The 18,709-nt window shown below is 48.9% G+C and overlaps 1 protein-coding gene across 2 annotated transcripts in view; it reads right to left on the reverse strand.

Annotated features, from left to right (window-relative positions):
* LOC138266478 (septin-2) overlaps positions 1-18,709 on the reverse strand; it is a 242,321-nt gene that overhangs the window by 138,440 nt on the left and 85,172 nt on the right. For both annotated transcript variants that reach the window (XM_069215313.1, XM_069215314.1), the window contains exon 7: positions 13,753-13,870. In XM_069215313.1, coding sequence (XP_069071414.1) covers positions 13,753-13,870 — 118 coding nt within the window. The remainder of the gene's footprint in view (positions 1-13,752; positions 13,871-18,709) is intronic.

An 18,709-nucleotide genomic window follows, 5' to 3' on the forward strand; every position in this document is an offset into this window, starting at 1 on the left:
ATCCAGAACTCGGCAGCCAGACTGTCCTTCAGCTTCCATAGAGAACTCTTCACTCCACACCGGTGGTGGGGTTGGGTAGGAGGGGGGCTCCACTGCCTTTTGATACCAGGGCTCAAAAAATCTACTCGACCACTCGCCATGGCTATTTTTAGGACCTACTGCCCCTTTGGGTGAGTTAATAAAGAACAGATGTTCTGTTCATTCAGAAAGTGCAAAGAATGCCTTTTAATCATGTTCTTGTTAAATTAGCTCTGCCTTCAGAGACAGAGGTCAAAAGTCACTTTGTCTTTTTCTATTCTGACTGCAGAGTTCCAGGATTTTCTAAGGTGACCTGTCTGACCTGCTGTAAAAACTGTGAAATGAAAGGCTAGGCATTTTTTCCTAACACACAACATTCAAATATCTAAGCCAACTGTACAAACATTTCATAATACATGTCAGTAGCGATGAAAGACCATTTTTTTCTTCTTCAGTGTGATGAAAAAAATATTTTAATAGGATGAAAACAAATAAGAACACTTTACTTGGTGGTGTGCAAAGGATAAATAGGTTTCCTGAAACCCAGTTTTCACAGATTACTAATACACTACATAGTTTTATCAGGAAAGCTGCAAGTTAGTGGGAAGGTTTGTGGACATTTTTTGGAAATTTACTGTCTGAAAATGACAGTATGCAACCGATCATGCTTTAGTACATTTTTTATTGAAAGTGAGTGTTTAACCATAAACTGGGAAATACTTCTGCCCTGAAGGCAACACTATTAGTAAACTAAGAAAAGTCAAGGATCATGTATACCCTATATGTGGGCTAGATTCCTATTATACATGGAGAAAACATTTAGGGTCAGATGTACATGTTTTGGCGCAGGACAGCGCCACAAGCCTTCTTGCAGCGCTGCCCTGTGTCAAAATAAAGGGGCTGAAATGCGCCGTATCTACGGGTTGCAGCGCATTCCTGTCATTTTCCCCTGCGCTGGTGCACAAATTGCTGCTGTACACCAACGCAAGCACCGTTGCACCACGGTGCAAGGGTGCCTCCATCGCGGGGATGATTGCTTTTGTGCAGGAAGGGGCACCTTAAAGCACAAAAACAATCCCAAGAGGAGAAATGCAGCGCACACAGAAAGAGGAAAAAAACAGGAAGAAATAAAGATATTTTTCCCTGTTGCGTCACTTCTACACCACCCCTGGAGTGGTGTAGGGTTTTGACGCATTCTCAGGTTTACAAAACCTTGTAAATCCGTGAATGCGTCCGAATCCATGGGTGTTGCGTGGGAACACCCAAGCAACACCCATGGAAAGGCCTTCCTGGCACAAAGTAAGGCAATGCAGCAATTTGCAATGCGTTGCCTGACTCCACATCTACAAGGCCATGTAAAGCCACGCAAAGTGTCTCTGCGTGGCCTGTAGATAAGGGTCAGCGGCCTGCGCTGCCAAGGCATCAAAGAAAGTGACACATCGGCAGCACAGGCTGCTCGTAAATCTGGGCCCCAGTCTATTTAACAAAACAAGAGTTTTTCTACAGCAGAAATGCTGAACTCGCCTATTTGAAGGTGCACTCGTGTGAATGAAGGAACAGGCGACTCTGTAGAATAAAATATTTGCTTAGAATCACACAATTTGAGACCCGTTTACGGGTCAAGAACATTATAGTTAGGTCGAGTAGATTATTAAAGTTACTCGACCTGCAGGTCTAGTAACAATTTTATGATTTTTCGAGGACTGGATACACAAATGCGCTCAGTCCAAACTCCTCACACACGCATACAATTCAATACACAACATTGGTCCCACCTACCTGAACAGTCGCATCTCCTTCCACCAACCGCCTAAAACCTTCAGACCTGTCCAGTGCCATTATGCCCTTGTGGGTGATAGTGTGCTACACAAGTTATCATAACAGCACGACACAACAGCACCGCTGCAGAGTCTCAACAATCGCACCTCTAGTCACTGTGTTCTCCTGCAGTGGGGAGGCTGCACCACAGCGCCCTTCACAGCCTCAACACTTGGACCTTTAATTGCTGTGGCCTCTTGTAGTACCTTAGTGTGTACATTTAAATTCCGCCGAAGGTATGTCCGGTTTGCACTGCACAGCATTACATTGCAACTCAGACCATACAATGCTAGCTAAGTGAGCTGTGGGTTGGACCTACTGTCAGTCCGTGCTGTACAGGAATGCCATGCCCTCCCAACCTTGAGATCACTCATATCATGCACATATATATTCCACTGAAGTCACTGGCAGTTTGTGTCGCACTATTATACGACCCACCAATTGTGAAACCTCCAGACCCCAGAATAACAGAGTACTGTGTTGTACCTGCTGCCAGTCTGTATTGTACAGAAAAGCACAGCTCGTCCTGTGACATGGACAGCTCACACACCTGCCCTCTCACGTCATGTACATTTAGATTCTGATGGACCTACTGCCAGCCTGTGCTGTACAGGAAAGTCCTGTCTACAGAGCTCATCATGTACACTTACGAGTTCACTGAAACCATCTCCAGCCCAAGATGCATTGCACCGCACTGTCTGAGGTGCACCGCACAGTCCGCGACGCAGCGCCCCGGCACAGTCCGCGACGCAGCGCCCCGGCACAGTCCGCGACGCAGCGCCCCGGCACAGTCCGCGACGCAGCGCCCCGGCACAGTCCGCGACGCAGCGCCCCGGCACAGTCCGCGACGCAGCGCCCCGCACAGTCCGAGACGCACTGCATAACACACTCTGAGATGTACTACATCACATGATCCACCAAGCATAAAACCCCAGACCATAACACTAGGTACAGGCCGGTACGTGCTACAGATTGTTCTGCCTCCTCTGTTCTGATTATTCATTCCTACAGAACCTGCTGCCAGTAAATGAACCATTACCTGACCCACTCTTCTTCCCTTAGGCCCCGCCTCTTCCTACTTACCTAATGCTCCCCTCCATTTTACCAGCTGTTAGGAACATTTTCACTGCTCCATGTCTGTGTTTCTCCTGCAGCTCTCGTGCAGTCAGATACACGTAGATGCTTGGACAAAGAGGCTGAAAACCAGCTCTCGACAGCAGCAGAGCAACCACTAAGCCCATCGTGCCTGTCCATTCCTCCACTGGTGGCAGCACGTGAGACACTGGCTTGTGGCTTTCTGTCTCCGGGTGAACCCCAGTCTAACACTGCACGTGTTTTTCACCTTCTCCCCTCTCCGCAACATGCACAAATGAGGAAGAGGCTTCTGTACCAAGGACCATCTCCACACAACTATCCAATAAACATATTTATTTTCCTTTGTGACAAACTTTTAGATTTTGTACAGTTAAACCAGTAGTCAGTCTTCTAGAAATTGTGCTTTTGTTCACTTCCCATATATGGAAGTAATTATTCCAACACATTCTCTGTCGTGACTAAACTTTAACAAACGTCAACATTGCAGTGGCGATTGTCCAATGTGGAATAATTCCCTTTTCTTGAAACAGTAATAATACTGGACTTTATTCAGAGGTTGTGCACACCCACCTTGTATAAATGTATCATATGTTAGTGATTTCACCTTTGCACTTATGACCACTGCGCCGTCTGAACTTTTTGATCTTTGCAGCACTTTTTGGGTGAATAATAAATTAGAAACAATGCAAATGGTCAAGATTGACATGCAAGGTAACTTTCAAAACTGAGACCCACTGGACAATTTGTTTTGTGTTGCTGTGTACCCAGGTTCCATGGTTTGGGCAGGCTGGGGTTCTCACCCTGTGTATTTTTCATCTTTACCATACAACAGCACACGGGGTGCAACCAGGTGAGATGGACACATTTTCAGCAGCCGGGTTTTGGTCCTGAGTATTTTTCACATGCAGCAGCACACAGGGGGGTACCAGCAGGTGAGATGGACACATTTTCAGCAGCCGGGTTTTAGTCCTGAGTATTTTTCACATGCAGCAGCACACAGGGGGGTGCCAGCAGGTGAGATGGACACATTTTCAGCAGCCGGGTTTGGGTCCTGAGTATTTTTCACATGGAGTAGCACACAGGGTGCCAGCAGGTGAGATGGACACATTTTCAGCAGCCGGGTTTTGGTCCTGAGTATTTTTCACATGCAGCAGCACACAGGGTGCCAGCAGGTGAGATGGACACATTTTCAGCAGCCGGGTTCTGGTCCCGAGTATGTTTTACATGCAGCAGCACACAGGGTGCCAAGCAGGTGATATGGACACATTTTCAGCAGCCGGGTTTTAGTCCTGAGTATTTTTCACATGCAGCAGCACACAGGGGGGTGCCAGCAGGTGAGATGGACACATTTTCAGCAGCCGGGTTTTGGTCCTGAGTATTTTTCACATGGAGTAGCACACAGGGTGCCAGCAGGTGAGATGGACACATTTTCAGCAGCCGGGTTTTGGTCCTGAGTATTTTTCACATGCAGCAGCACACAGGGTGCCAGCAGGTGAGATGGACACATTTTCAGCAGCCGGGTTCTGGTCCCGAGTATGTTTTAAATGCAGCAGCACACAGGGTGCCAAGCAGGTGATATGGACACATTTTCAGCAGCCGGGTTTTAGTCCTGAGTATTTTTCACATGCAGCAGCACACAGGATGCCAGCAGGTGAGATGGACACATTTTCAGCAGCCGGGTTTTGGTCCTGAGTATTTTTCACATGCAGCAGCACACAGGGTGCCAGCAGGTGAGAGGGACACATTTTCAGCAGCCGGGTTTTGGTCCTGTGTATTTTTCACATGCAGCAGCACACGGGGTGCCAGCAGGTGAGATGGACACATTTTCAGCAGCCGGGTTTTAGTCCTGTGTATTTTTCACATGCAGCAGCACACAGGGTGCCAGCAGGTGAGATGGACACATTTTCGGCAGCCGGGTTTTGGTCCTGAGTATTTCTCACATGCAGCAGCACACAGGGTGCCAGCAGATGAGATGGACACAGTTTCAGCAGCCGGGTTCTGGTCCTGAGTATTTTTCACATGCAGCAGCACACAGGGTGCCAAGCAAGTGGGATGTACACATTTTCAGCAGCCAGGTTCTGCTCTCGAGTATTTTTCACATGCAGCAGCACACAGGGTGCCACCAGGTGAGATGGACACATTTTCAGCAGCCGGGTTCAGGTCTCGAGTATGTTTCACATGCAGTAGCACACAGGATGCCAGCAGGTGATATGGACACATTTTCAGCAGCCGGGTTTTAGTCCTGAGTATTTTTCACATGCAGCAGCACACAGGGTGCCAGCAGGTGAGATGGACAAATTTTCAGCAGCCGGGTTAATTTCCTGAGTATTTTTCACATGCAGCAGCACACAGGGTGCCAGCAGGTGAGATGGACACATTTTCGGCAGCCGGGTTTTGGTCCTGAGTATTTTTCACATGCAGCAGCACACAGGGTGCCAGCAGGTGAGATGGACACATTTTCAGCAGCCGGGTTTTGGTCCTGAGTATTTTTAACATGCAGCAGCACACAGGGTGCCACCAGGTGAGATGGACACATTTTCAGCAGCCGGGTTTTGGTCCTGAGTATTTTTCACATGCAGTAGCACACAGGGTGCCAAGCAAGTTGGATGTACACATTTTCAGCAGCCGGGTTTTCAACTCGGCATGTGTCTGAATCGTTGCCAAATCATGCTGGTTTTCTTTCCATGAACATTAACAAAATAAAAAACTGACCCGGATAATGCAGTTATTTCATTGGTCAAGAAAGTCTAGGTGCCTTTGGTACCCCTGAAAAGCAAACACCTTGTGCTCCTCCCTAAAACTGGCTGCGACCGCCGTACACATGAACCAACCCAGAAGGACCTTCTGCTGCACAGAGGCCAGGGGCTGACATCAGGCCAGGAGGCTTTTATCGTTCAGAGCAATTGTCCTGCAACATAATGAGCATTTCCTGCTTCAGATGCGTACAATCAACAAGAATTACATCAGCCGCTTCCGGAAGCGATTGGCTCATGGAGTTACAGAACACTGGGTAATATTGCTATTAACAGACTGTGACGTGCCCTGGATCACGGCAGAAGTCCCTCGCCACCCTGAGATATGAGCCACTGCCTGTACACCTCAGCCACAGAAGGTATGGCACCTGCCAGCCATCGCCGTGCCTCCCTTTAACCCTGGCACCATAAGAGTCTGGCTACAGGGCCACTGTCAGCCATCGCCAACCTCCCTTTAACCCCTGGCCTCATAAGAGTCTGGCTACAAGGCCACTGCCAGCCGTCACCATGCCTCCCTTTAACCCCTGGCATCAAGAGAGTCTGGCTAGAAGGCCACTGCCAGCCATCGCCAACCTCCCTTTAACCCTGGCATCAAAAGAGTCTGGCTACAAGGCCACTGCCAGCCACTGCCCTGCCTAGCTTTAACCCCTGGCATCAAGAGAGTCTGGCTACAGGGGGTAGGAGGCTGGCCTGGCTTGTAGTGGGTACCAAGGGGTACTTACACTCTGTACCAGGTCCAGTTATCCCTTATTAGTGTAGAAGAGGTGTCTAGCAGCTTAGGCCGATAGAAAAGGTAGCTTAGCAGAGCAGCTTAGGCTGAACTAGGAGACATGCAAAGCTCCCACTATACCACTGGTGTCATATGCACAATATCATAAGAAAACACAATACACAGATATACTAAAAATAAAGGTACTTTATTTTTATGACAATATGCCAAAAGTATCTCAGTGAGTACCCTCAGTATGAGGATAGCAAATATACACAAGATATATGTACACAATACCAAAAATATGCAGTAATAGCAATAGAAAGCAATGCAAGCAATGTATAGTCACAATACATTGCAATGAGAGCACATAGGTATAGGGGCAACACAAACCATATACTCCTAAAGTGGAATGCAAATAACATATGGACCCCAAACCTATGTGAGCTTGTAGAGGGTCGCTGGGACTGTAAGAAAACAGTGAGGGTAGAAAAATAGCCCACCCCAAGACCCTGAAAAGTAGGTGTAAAGTGCACCTATATTCCCCAGAGAGCACAGAAGTCGTGATAGGGGAATTCTGCAAGAAAGAACAACACCAGCAATGCAACCAAAGTGGATTTCCGGACAAGAGTACCTGTGGAACAAGGGGACTAAGTCCAAGAGTCGCGACAAAGTCGAGACTGGGCAGATGCCTAGGAAATGCCAGATGAGGGTGCAAAGAAGCTGCCACCGGATGGTAGAAGCTGTGGATTCTGCAAGAACGAAGAGGGCTAGAAACTTCCCCTTTGGAGGATGGATGTCCCACATCGTTTAGAAGCTTGCAGAGGTGTTCCCACGCAGAAAGACCGCAAACAAGCCTTACTAGCTGCAAGGGTCGCGGTTAGGGTTTTTGTATGCTGCTGTAGCCCAGGAGGGACCAGGATGTCGCCAATTGCGTGAGGAGACAGAGGGGGCGCCCAGCAAGATAGGGAGCCCTCACAGAAGCAGGTAGCACCCGCAGAAGTGCCGGAACAGGCACTACGAAGAGGAGTGAACAAGAGCTCACCCGAAGTCACAAAAGGAGATCCCACGACGCCGGAGGACAACTCAGGAGGTTGTGCACTGCAGGTTAGAGTGTCGGGGACCCAGGCTTGGCTGTGCACAAAGGAAATCCTGGAAGAGTGCACAGGAGCCGGAGCAGCTGCAAATCACGCGGTACCCAGCAATGCAGTCTAGCGTGGTGAGGCAAGGACTTACCTCCACCAAACTTGGACTGAAGAGTCACTGGACTGTGGGAGTCACTTGGACAGAGTTGCTGAGTTCCAGGGACCACGCTCGTCGTGCTGAGAGGGGACCCAGAGGACCGGTGATGCAGTCTTTTGTTGCCTGCGGTTGCAGGGGGAAGATTCCGTCGCCCCACGGGAGATTTCTTCGGAGCTTCTAGTGCAGAGAGGAGGCAGACTACCCCCACAGCATGCACCACCAGGAAAACAGTCGAGAAGGTGGAATGATCAGCGATACAAGGTTGCAGTAGTCGTCTTTGCTACTTTGTTTTGCGGTTTTGCAGGAGTCCTGAGCAGTCAGCGGTCGATTCCTTGGCAGAAGGTGAAGAGAGAGATGCAGAGGAACTCTGATGAGCTCTTGCATTCGTTATCTAAAGAATTCCCCAAAGCAGAGACCCTAAATAGCCAGAAAAGGAGGTTTGGCTACCTAGGAAGGAGGATAGGCTAGTAACACAGGTAAGAGCCTATCAGAAGGAGTCTCTGACGTCACCTGATGGCACTGGCCACTCAGAGCAGTCCAGTGTGCCAGCAACACCTCTGTTTCCAAGATGGCAGAGGTCTGGGGCACACTGAAGGAGCTCTGGGCACCTCCCCTGGGAGGTGCAGGTCAGGAGAGTGGTCACTCCCCTTTCCTTTGTCCAGTTTCGCGCCAGAGCAGGGCTGGGGGATCCCTAAACCGGTGTAGACTGGCTTATGCAGAGATGGGCACCATCTGTGCCCATCAAAGCATTTCCAGAGGCTGGGGGAGGCTACTCCTCCCCAGCCTTCACACCTATTTCCAAAGGGAGAGTGTGTCACACCCTCTCTCAGAGGAAATCCTTTGTTCTGTCTTCCTGGGCCAGGGCTGCCTGGACCCCAGGGGGGCAGAAAACTGTCTGAGGGGTTGGCAGCAGCAGCAGCTGCAGTGCAAACCCTGAAAAGGCAGTTTGGCAGTACCCGGTTTCTGTGCTAGAGACCCAGGGGATCATGGAATTGTCCCCCCAATGCCAAAATGGCATTGGGGGGACAATTCCATGATCTTAGACATGTTACATGGCCATGTTCGGAGTTACCATTGTGACGCTATACATAGGTAGTGACCTATGTATAGTGCACGCGTGAAATGGTGTCCCCGCACTCACAAAGTCCGGGGAATTTGCCCTGAACAATGTGGGGGCACCGTGGCTAGTGCCAGGGTGCTCACACACTAAGTAACTTTGCACCCAACCTTCACCAGGTGAAGGTTAGACATATAGGTGACTTATAAGTTACTTAAGTGCAGTGGTAAATGGCTGTGAAATAACGTGGACGTTATTTCACTCAGGCTGCACTGCCAGGCCTGTGTAAGAATTGGCAGATTTCCCTATGGGTGGCAAAAGAAATGCTGCAGCCCATGGGGATCTCCTGGAACCCCAATACCCTGGGTACCTCAGTACCATATACTAGGGAATTATAAGGGTGTTCCAGTATGCCAATGTGAATTGGTGAAATTGGTCACTAGCCTGTTAGTGACAATTTGTAAAGCAGAGAGAGCATAACCACTGAGGTTCTGGTTAGCAGAGCCTCAGTGAGACAGTTAGGCATCACATAGGGAACACATACATATAGGTCACAAACTTATGAGCACTGGGGTCCTGGCTAGCAGGGTCCCAGTGACACATAACAAACATACTGAAAACATAGGGTTTTCACTATGAGCACTGGCCCCTGCCTAGCAGGATCCCAGTGAGACAGCGAAAACACCCTGACACATACTCACAAACAGGCCAAAAGTGGGGGTAACAAGGCTAGAAAGAGGCTACTTTCTCACACAGGGCCACTACCAGCCGTCGCCATGCCTCCCTTTAACCCCTGGCATCATAAGAGTCTGGCTACAGGGCCACTGCCAGCCGTCGCCATGCCTCCCCTTTTACCCCTGGCATCAAGAGAGTCTTGCTACAGGGCCACTGCCAGCCATCGCCATGCCTCCCTTTAACCCTGGCATCAAGAGAGTCTGCCTACAGAGCCACTGCCAGCCGTCGCCAACCTCCCTTTAACCCCTGGCATCAAGAGAGTCTGGCTACAGGGCCACTGCCAGCCGTCGCCAACCTCCCTTTAACCCCTGGCATCAAGAGAGTCTGGCTACAGGGCCACTGCCAGCCGTCGCCATGCCTCCCTTTAACCCCTGGCATCATAAGAGTCTGGCTACAGGGCCACTGCCAGCCGTCGCCATGCCTCCCTTTAACCCCTGGCATCATAAGAGTCTGGCTACAGGGCCACTGCCAGCCGTCGCCATGCCTCCCTTTAACCCCTGGCATCATAAGAGTCTGGCTACAGTGCCACTGCCAGCCGTCGCCATGCCTCCCTTTAACCCCTGGCATCATAAGAGTCTGGCTACAGGGCCACTGCCAGGCGTCGCCATGCCTCCCTTTAACCCCTGGCATCATAAGAGTCTGGCTACAGGGCCACTGCCAGGCGTCGCCATGCCTCCCTTTAACCCCTGGCATCAAAAGAGCCTGGGTACAAGGCCACTGCCAGCCGTCGCCATGCCTCCCTTTAACCCCTGGCATCAAAAGAGCCTGGGTACAAGACAACTGCCAGCCATCGCCGTGCCTCCCTTTAACCCTAGCATCAAAAGAGCCTGGGTACAGGACAGGAGCTGCTTCAAAGAATCCCACTTAGGAACAACTGGCATTATTTACTGCATCCCACAGAATATTCTAGCAATAATGTGCAAGGACATTTGGCCACCAGGCCCTCATAGCATCTTAGCAGTTTAGAGGCAAACCAGCCACAAAAGGTGAATAAGGTGCTTGCTAAGTGCAAGACCCACGTAAAGGCATCTTGGCGCTAATAGCAGTAGGAAGGATGACAGAAAAAACATGTGTCAGGAGAAGCCACAAGCAAAAAAGGAAATATGCCAAGGTGACTAATAATCGAAAGGCTTATGAGAGCTAACCTAAAGGACATTGCAGAGGAGTCCTGACCTTCAAGAAGAGAACAGGGACTTAGAGCGGACCGCTTGGACACATGGCATGTGAAGGGCCAAAGCACTAGACTCTTAAAAAGCTACAGATGTGTCTCGCCCGGGTAGAAATCAGAAATAGGCCAGTGTCAAAAGTAAAGTGGATCCCCAGCACAACAGGCAGTCTACAGTGAGGAACATGCATCAGACATGACCAGACATACAGATGCTGAATACTGGCCTGACAGCCGGACTCACAGCAACCTCTGGATCATCCCTGCAGGGAGCCAGATGAGCAGATGTTACCACAGTCTAGCCTGGGTAGGACCCGGCTCCTATCACAGGGTTCTGCAAGAGCTGAGGGATGTAAAGGTAGAACCTCATCTGGTGTAAGCGTGAGGGGACCAAGGCATTGACCTCCGACAGCTCCTTGTAGCAGAACAAGCCAAGGTTTCGGGCACCGGAGTCCAGGGAAGGAGAAAGTCCCATCCGGCTGAGTAAAACGGAGTGACTGCACTAGCTGCCTTGACCCAAGAAAATAACTTCTGTCTGGTTGGCGTGGAGGTTCTACAGTACACTACAGGGCTGGATGGCAAATGAGCAAGTCTGGAGAGTGTGCTGAAGCTCAGACAGAGGTCGATCAAAACCCAGGACACCAGGGTCCTATTCAGGACAACAGTGATTCTGCACCAGAAGATCTGATATTGACCACCAGAGGATAAATGTAAACTTTAAAAAGAAAAGAAGAAGAATCATCAAGTACAGGCAGTCGGCCTGGGGCCAGGGATCTGTGCAAAGGGTAATGAGAGAGCAAGAATGAATGCTTCACCAGGAGAGGATGGAGAGATGCCACAATACAACTACTGTCCTCCCAGGTGGCGGCCAAAAACAGAATCGCACAATGTATGACAAGCAGACGAGAAGTATAAGATAATCAGACCAACGGGGCGCACTTTCTCTAAGGAAGTGATCATCGTGAGTGCTTTCGTCTTCTCCAGGCAAGAGTGGCGCCCTCCAATGTGGTCTCCCGCTCACAAACTCCAAAGACTACCGAACACCGCAATCTGACTGGCTCTAACATTTGTATCAACCAGTGCTGAGCTTCACCTCAATCCACTGCCTTCTCTTTGCCAAGATGCTCTATTTATATTCGGCTCTTGCATTTGAAGTTCCCTCTCCATCGCTAAAATTCCCTCACCAGACACTCTCATCACCTCCAGTCTAATCTTCACTGCGAGCCGAGCTTTTAGGCTGCGTTAGTTGATGGCCATGGGGTTTTACTGCCATGTGAACTCTAGAGCTCCAGCCCTCATTTCAGAAACTAGGAGGGTCATAGGGGCTTTAGAAAGGCAGTGAAATCCACACTGATCTCAGTCGAAGTTCTAAAATCTTCCCCCAGGTAGTCCGGCCCACCAGGAGCCCCTTCCAGCCAAAACACCTATTGTTTTTAGACAACTGGGCTCCACATTTTAGACTTTTCCACCCAAGAAGATGCTACGGAATCGGAGGTTGCCTCCAGGCTCTGGCTGTGGCAGGGTTAATTCTGGATTAGACTATCACTCCCGTCCTGTTGGCTCCCCAGGCAGGCCACAGTTACAATATGCCATGCACTAATCCGGAAAATGGTAAAATATTAATAAGACTTGGCTGTTTACTCCAGATGCTGCAAAGTGTGTTAAATAAAGCCAAGGTCGGTCTCTTCATGTGGTCAATGCTATGACTTTGTCTATATGACCCTAACCAGTTATTTGTCTGCCCTGCCCAATATAAAAGCAGCGCTTTGAGCCTTGCTAAGTGTGTGTGTAGCGCAGAGACCACTCTAGTGGTGTGCACTTTGCTATATTAATGCTTTGAATAAAGAAAAACATTAGTACCAGAAAGGGTACGATTTGAAAGAGGGGAGTTCAGCATTGACTAACAATCGCTCTTCACTTGACACTGTCAGCAGACCTTCTGAGCACTAAGGCGCTTAGTCTGGCCCGCCTTACTGGATGGTCTGCAAGGCCAGGATGTCAAGTAGCCTTTTCATTTCCCCACCTACAGCTTTGCACAGCAGCTGCACTCACTTTTCAAAGCGAGGGAGGTCCCACAGGACTACATTAACAATTATAATCATTGCTTTGTTCTCTCATGAAAACATGAGTACCAAAAAAGGACCCCCTTGGGTACCTGAGGAGTCTGGCCAAGAAAAAGAGCGCCAGAGGTGGCTCGCTTTCCGGAGCGCAGGGAGTGCCGGGCCAGGGCCCCGTGGAGCGAGGGAGCGGCGAGCCCTGCTGAACAGGACATTCAACGCACTACATTGCAACCCCAGGACACTGGCTCCCAACCAAGCCCTGGGCTGACACCGCAGATGAAGAATTTCAGGGAGTGGTGTGGACTTGTTGTCCTTCTTGAATTCCAGAATCACAGAACTCTGGCCCAGCTGGGCAGGATGCTGGGTGCTTCAGAGAGGTCATGGACCCATCCACAAGTCTGTTTTCAGAACTCTCTAAAAACAGAGATCAGGTCTCTGGCTGCTGCTCTGTAAATATTGTTCGAGCCAGCCCAAATGCGCCTCATTCATTTTTACACATTGGTTTCGACGCAGCTTGCCAGCAGTAGCAAGGACGGGAATAGCTGTCCTGGCCACGACTCACTCAACATGAAACAGAAAGATGCCAACACAGAGTGGGGAAATGAGAGGTATCACTGCAAGGGGCGCGGCAATGAAAGCGGCAGCAACTTTGGTCTAAAAACCTTTATGAAATAGTTACAATATCAACAAACAACTTATCATCCAAATAACTACTTAAATCAGAAGCAAATATAGACTGTCCGACCAACATACGAGTAGCGGGAGTGGAAGAAGTGGTGGCCGGATCTAATAACTTCAATCTTACTAAGTTTATTGAATATACAATTATTTTTTAGATTAGCCGCATATTTAGTATGTACCAGAACACTTTGGAGACCTTGATGCAGCGAATAAGAAAGAGCCCTGGTGAGTTTGTTAGAGGGTAAATCCAGAAGGGATCATCTCAGATTAACTGCAAACCGAGTTTTGTGGGTGGGGACAAAATTGATGGTTTGGAAAAGTGCTGTTAGACACATTGTGCAATTCTTAACAAGCTAAGCAAATATTAACTTTCAGTCCGCGGAGTAAGACAAGTCAGAAAAGGCCGCAGGGCCACTTACCCGTCTCTTAAGTCTCTCTCGCTCCTTCAGGGTCAGGGTGTCTGCCTTGGCAATCACAGGCACAATGTTCACTTTTCCATGGAGAGCCTTCATGAACTCGACATCAAGAGGCTTCAGGCTGAAAAGATGCACGTAGCAGAAGTTGTCATACACAGAAAATGGCACTTCAGGACCAAATTCATTCATCCACTTTGTCAAATAGGAATTCAGACCGTGATAGTCAGCAGTTAAGGCACTTATTACCTGCATTGGCAACAGTAAACTTCCTTACACCTTCCTGGGTAATTAACTAGCATATGAAAACCAAGCTGGATACACCTTAGTGCAGAACAAGTAGGTACATAAAAACAGCTATATTTGTCTACGAAAATAATTATCACTGAACAATATAGAGAAGAAAAAAAACGAAAAGTGTTAAAACGAACTCAAACGAATGCAAAAAAAGGCAAGTTTGCAACTTTTACAGAAAACTAATTAATCATGGAGCAAGATCTATAAATAATTTTAAAAAGCATGGTGGAAACGCTGACAAAAGTGTTACATATGCCTTAACCTCTTTTTCGATCATCTTACCCTTGAATTCACATACATTAGAGCACCCTGCCAGCATGCATGTACATACACAAATTTAAAAAAATCATAAAATTATCTCATAAGAAGCAAGACTTTAAGAAATAATGTACCTAAATGCAAATAAATATTTCCCTATGAAATACATTTGGAAGAAAGGCCTCTTTCAATTGCCCTTACAAACAAAAAATTAAAGTAGGACATTACAGAATCCAGCATTCCACTGTCCCAAACCGTCCAGTGCTCCCTAGGCCCTTCGTTTTGACCGAAGGCTCGTATAAGGATTTAACCAATTTCCACCTCTAGGCCTGGTTTACCCGCCAATTCTCTTCCAAGAAGTGTCTGCTGCTCTCATCAACCCTGGTGCTCTGAAAGCCAAACAAGTGAATTGTTGAGATCTGGGGGTCTCCAGCCTCCTTCCAATGTCTTCCACCCTTTCATCAATGACGGTTAGTCCAGACTGTCTGACCGAGTCATGATCGAGTTTATCAAGGTTAGGAATCCCTTCAGAGCTAGATGGGCTGCTTTCAGATACAAAGCATTTTGTAGTACGACTGCTTCAGGGTGGACCTTATTTCTCCTCACACTGTCAGTTGGATCCACAAGCACTGGCAACACCAATAGGTCTGAAGTACTGCACCCACTGACTAAAGCACACCTCTAAACCTGTACCTGCTCAGGTACACTGCTCACTGCATCCTCACAGGCATTCCACAAGGGAATACAACTCCATTTGCTTTCACACACCATTCACCCTGACCCCACACAGGCACACGTCTCACCCAGACCCCAGACAGACACACGTCTCACCCAGACCCCAGACAGACACACGTCTCACCCAGACCCCAGACAGCCTGCACTCACACCACAGACACGTCTCCCAGCCTGCACTCACACCACAGGCACGTCTCCCAGCCTGCACTCACACCACAGGCACGTCTCCCAGCCTGCACTCACACCACAGGCACGTCTCCCAGCCTGCACTCACACCACAGGCACGTCTCCCAGCCTGCACTCACACCACAGGCACGTCTCCCAGCCTGCACTCACACCACAGGCACGTCTCCCAGCCTGCACTCACACCACAGGCACGTCTCCCAGCCTGCACTCACACCACAGGCACGTCTCCCAGCCTGCACTCACACCACAGGCACGTCTCCCAGCCTGCACACTCACAGGCACGTCTCACAGCCTGCACACTCACAGGCACGTCTCACAGCCTGCACACTCACAGGCACGTCTCACAGCCTGCACACTCACAGGCACGTCTCAAAGCTTGCACTCACACAGGCACCTCTTGTCCTAGACTCAAAACATATACTTGTCACATAGTAGCATGGGAGCCCACTCACCCAGGCAGACCCCTCATGCAGAGCTCATATCTATGAAATTATGCACTCACACAGGTATATCTCTCACACTGCACTTAAACCGGCTCACCTTGCACTCTCGCAAGGCACACCAGTCATCTAGAATGAATACAGATGGGACCCTTGCTCTCAGAGAGGGAGACTCATCCAGCAGTCATACAAATGCAGCTGTTCACTCATACAACCTACTTTGCACTCGTACAGCCAGCACCTCTCATCCTGCCTTCCCACGGGCACAACTCTCCCCTCGCACACGGCAATAACCATCACTCTCCGCTCATACAAACAGTCCTCTGACTGCCCTCACACAGCCACAGTGGTCATCCTGCAATTCCAGACATGACCCTCCCTCTGCACTCACACGCCACTCACCCTATACTCATGCAGCAATAGCTCTGCACTCATACAGATACAATCCTGAATCCACAGGCGCACTGCTCACCCTGCACTCACACAGGCACCCTCTCACCCTGTACTCACAGACATGCCTCTCCTTGTACTCACACAGATACACCTCCCAAGCACCCACATTGTACCATGCGCTCACATCACTCACCATGCACTCACACAGGCACCCTCTCACCCTGTCTTCACAGACATGCCTCTCCTTGTACTCACACAGATACACCTCTCAAGCACTCACACAGACCCACATTGTACCATGCGCTCACATCACTCACCATGCACTCAACAGCGATACGTCTTAGCCTGCACTCACAAGGGTACTCATCTCACCCTATACTTTAACAGGCACACCCGAAGGAAGCACCTTTTGGAGGCTGAAGCGTGTTGGCTAGGCTGGATTTTTGTATTGAAGAATAAAAGTGTTCTGAAGACTCTTCATCACAGCTCCCGGCTACCTATGGACTGAATGAAGAACTTGCCATCTTGATGAACTGAATGATGTGCTAGTTTATGGCTGTATAACTGAATTACCCTGGTGCCCCATTGTGAAGTGATAGTGCTCCCTTCTCTGTTGAGACCATCTCTCACCCTCACTCATACATAGACACCTCTCACCCTGCACTCACATGGGCACAACTCTTAGAATGAAATTTTACAAACACACCCTTCCCACGGCACTAACACAGCTCTCACGGTGCTCCTTATGCACTTGCATGGGCAGAGGGCTCACTCTGCCATCACATGTCCAACACACAACCTAAACTCATATGTGTGGGGGGGGGGGACAGGGGGGGGGGGGGGTCGCGGTTGGGTGCCATGGGCTGCAGTGTAAGCGTAGAGGTTAAGCACCAGGAAAGCAAAGGTGGGTGCAACAGACGAAAAGCCAGTAAGTGCCAGGGAAAGGTGAGTGCAACAATACAAGTGCAGGACCCGCTTAACCACGTACCACGAGAAGACCATTCTTGCTCACAGAATAGGAGGCACGTTCATTTTAGAACTTTTATTGAGGCCAGGATTGGTCAACACAACTTGAAATATCCTAGCTCAGTGGTTCCCAACCTGTGGTCCGGGGACCCCTGGGGGTCCACGAAGCCCTCTCAGGGGGTCCGCGACTGCTTAGAAAATGAAACAATATTAACAAATAATGACAAATTAGGTCCCAAGCTTCCGGTAATGACTCAGTGGGGGTCCCCGGATATCACTGATGATTCATTGGGGGTCCCTGGGTTCCATTAATGATAAAGTGGGGGTCCACAGAAGTCAAAAGGTTGGGAACCACTGTCCTAGCTGTTGAATAAGATTAATAACACGTCGGCCGCGTGGCAATTGGTTCAGTTATCTACCCGTACAGCACAGTCATCTTCATTTATGAGCAGGAACAAAAGTTTCAGGAAGGTGTTGATAGTTAATAGATAAATTTGTATAGAATAGTAAACTTATGTGCATATCTTTTGGTGGCCCAACCCACTCTTGCTATCCATTTAATGACAGATCTGCTAACTGTGGACAGTTGAGCTTACTTCAATAAAAATAACAGCCTGATGAAGTTTCAAACCATAAGCAACTCCAATAAATTCCAAATTAAGGCCGAGTTTGGGCTTCTCTTCAGAGTGGCCTCTGTGAGCAAGGCCTCCAATGGGAAGAGGCACTACAGTCATGAAACTTCAACTTTTTAAACTATTTTAGAAATATGCAAATTCCTGCAGAGTAAAACAAGGATAAGAACTCATTAGCATGGCTTTACTGCAAAACAAAAATGAGGATGTGGAAATACAGTAAGCCACAGAGCACACTAATTCCAACAAAATGCTCGCTAATTAAGTGGCTGAAGCCTTCTGATTGGCTGAATGTTTAACAATTTGGGGGTGTCTGGCACAAATACTTTCAAGATGGCTGCTTCCCACATTGTACTACGTATGGCTGCAGCTCAGCCCTTCACGATAAATCCGAGATTATACATTATTGCATTCCAGGAGAGCTGCAGGGGGTCATTAATCTCAAAGAATGTTTTAATTAACGCGCTGAGGTGATTTATAACTTGTGAGAGAATGAACTGGTTGTTACTCCTTTGATTTACTTTTCGACACTGGAGAGGGGGGCTCTGTGGAATGCTTAACTGAAACTTTTTCTGCTCTCCTTTTACATTTTAAAAAATGTTATGCAGGTTCGATTTTTCTTAGTTTCACACAGCACGGCCTTTTCTTATTAAACCAAAACACTTCAAACACCTTCCTTTTAGTGTGACAGAACTTATTTGACAAACTAATGCCAGTTTCTACAAGAAACCAAGTTTTTGCTCTCCATTGTCAATCCGGCAGAGGTCCAGCAGATGCCAGGCAGAGGCCCCGGCACAGGCCACTAGAGGTCTAACACAGGCCATTAGAGGTCCAGCAGTAGGCCACTAGAGGGCCAGCAGTAGGCCGGGCAGAGGTCTAGCACAGGCCACTAGAGGTCTAGCACAGGCCACTAGAGGTCTAGCACAGGCCACTAGAGGTCTAGCACAGGCCACTAGAGGTCTAAGGTCTAGCACAGGCCACTAGAGGTCTAAGGTCTAGCACAGGCCACTAGAGGTCTAAGGTCTAGCACAGGCCACTAGAGGTCTAAGGTCTAGC

The sequence above is a fragment of the Pleurodeles waltl genome, chromosome 11 (genome assembly GCF_031143425.1).
Source record: "Pleurodeles waltl isolate 20211129_DDA chromosome 11, aPleWal1.hap1.20221129, whole genome shotgun sequence".
NCBI lineage: Eukaryota > Metazoa > Chordata > Amphibia > Caudata > Salamandridae > Pleurodeles > Pleurodeles waltl.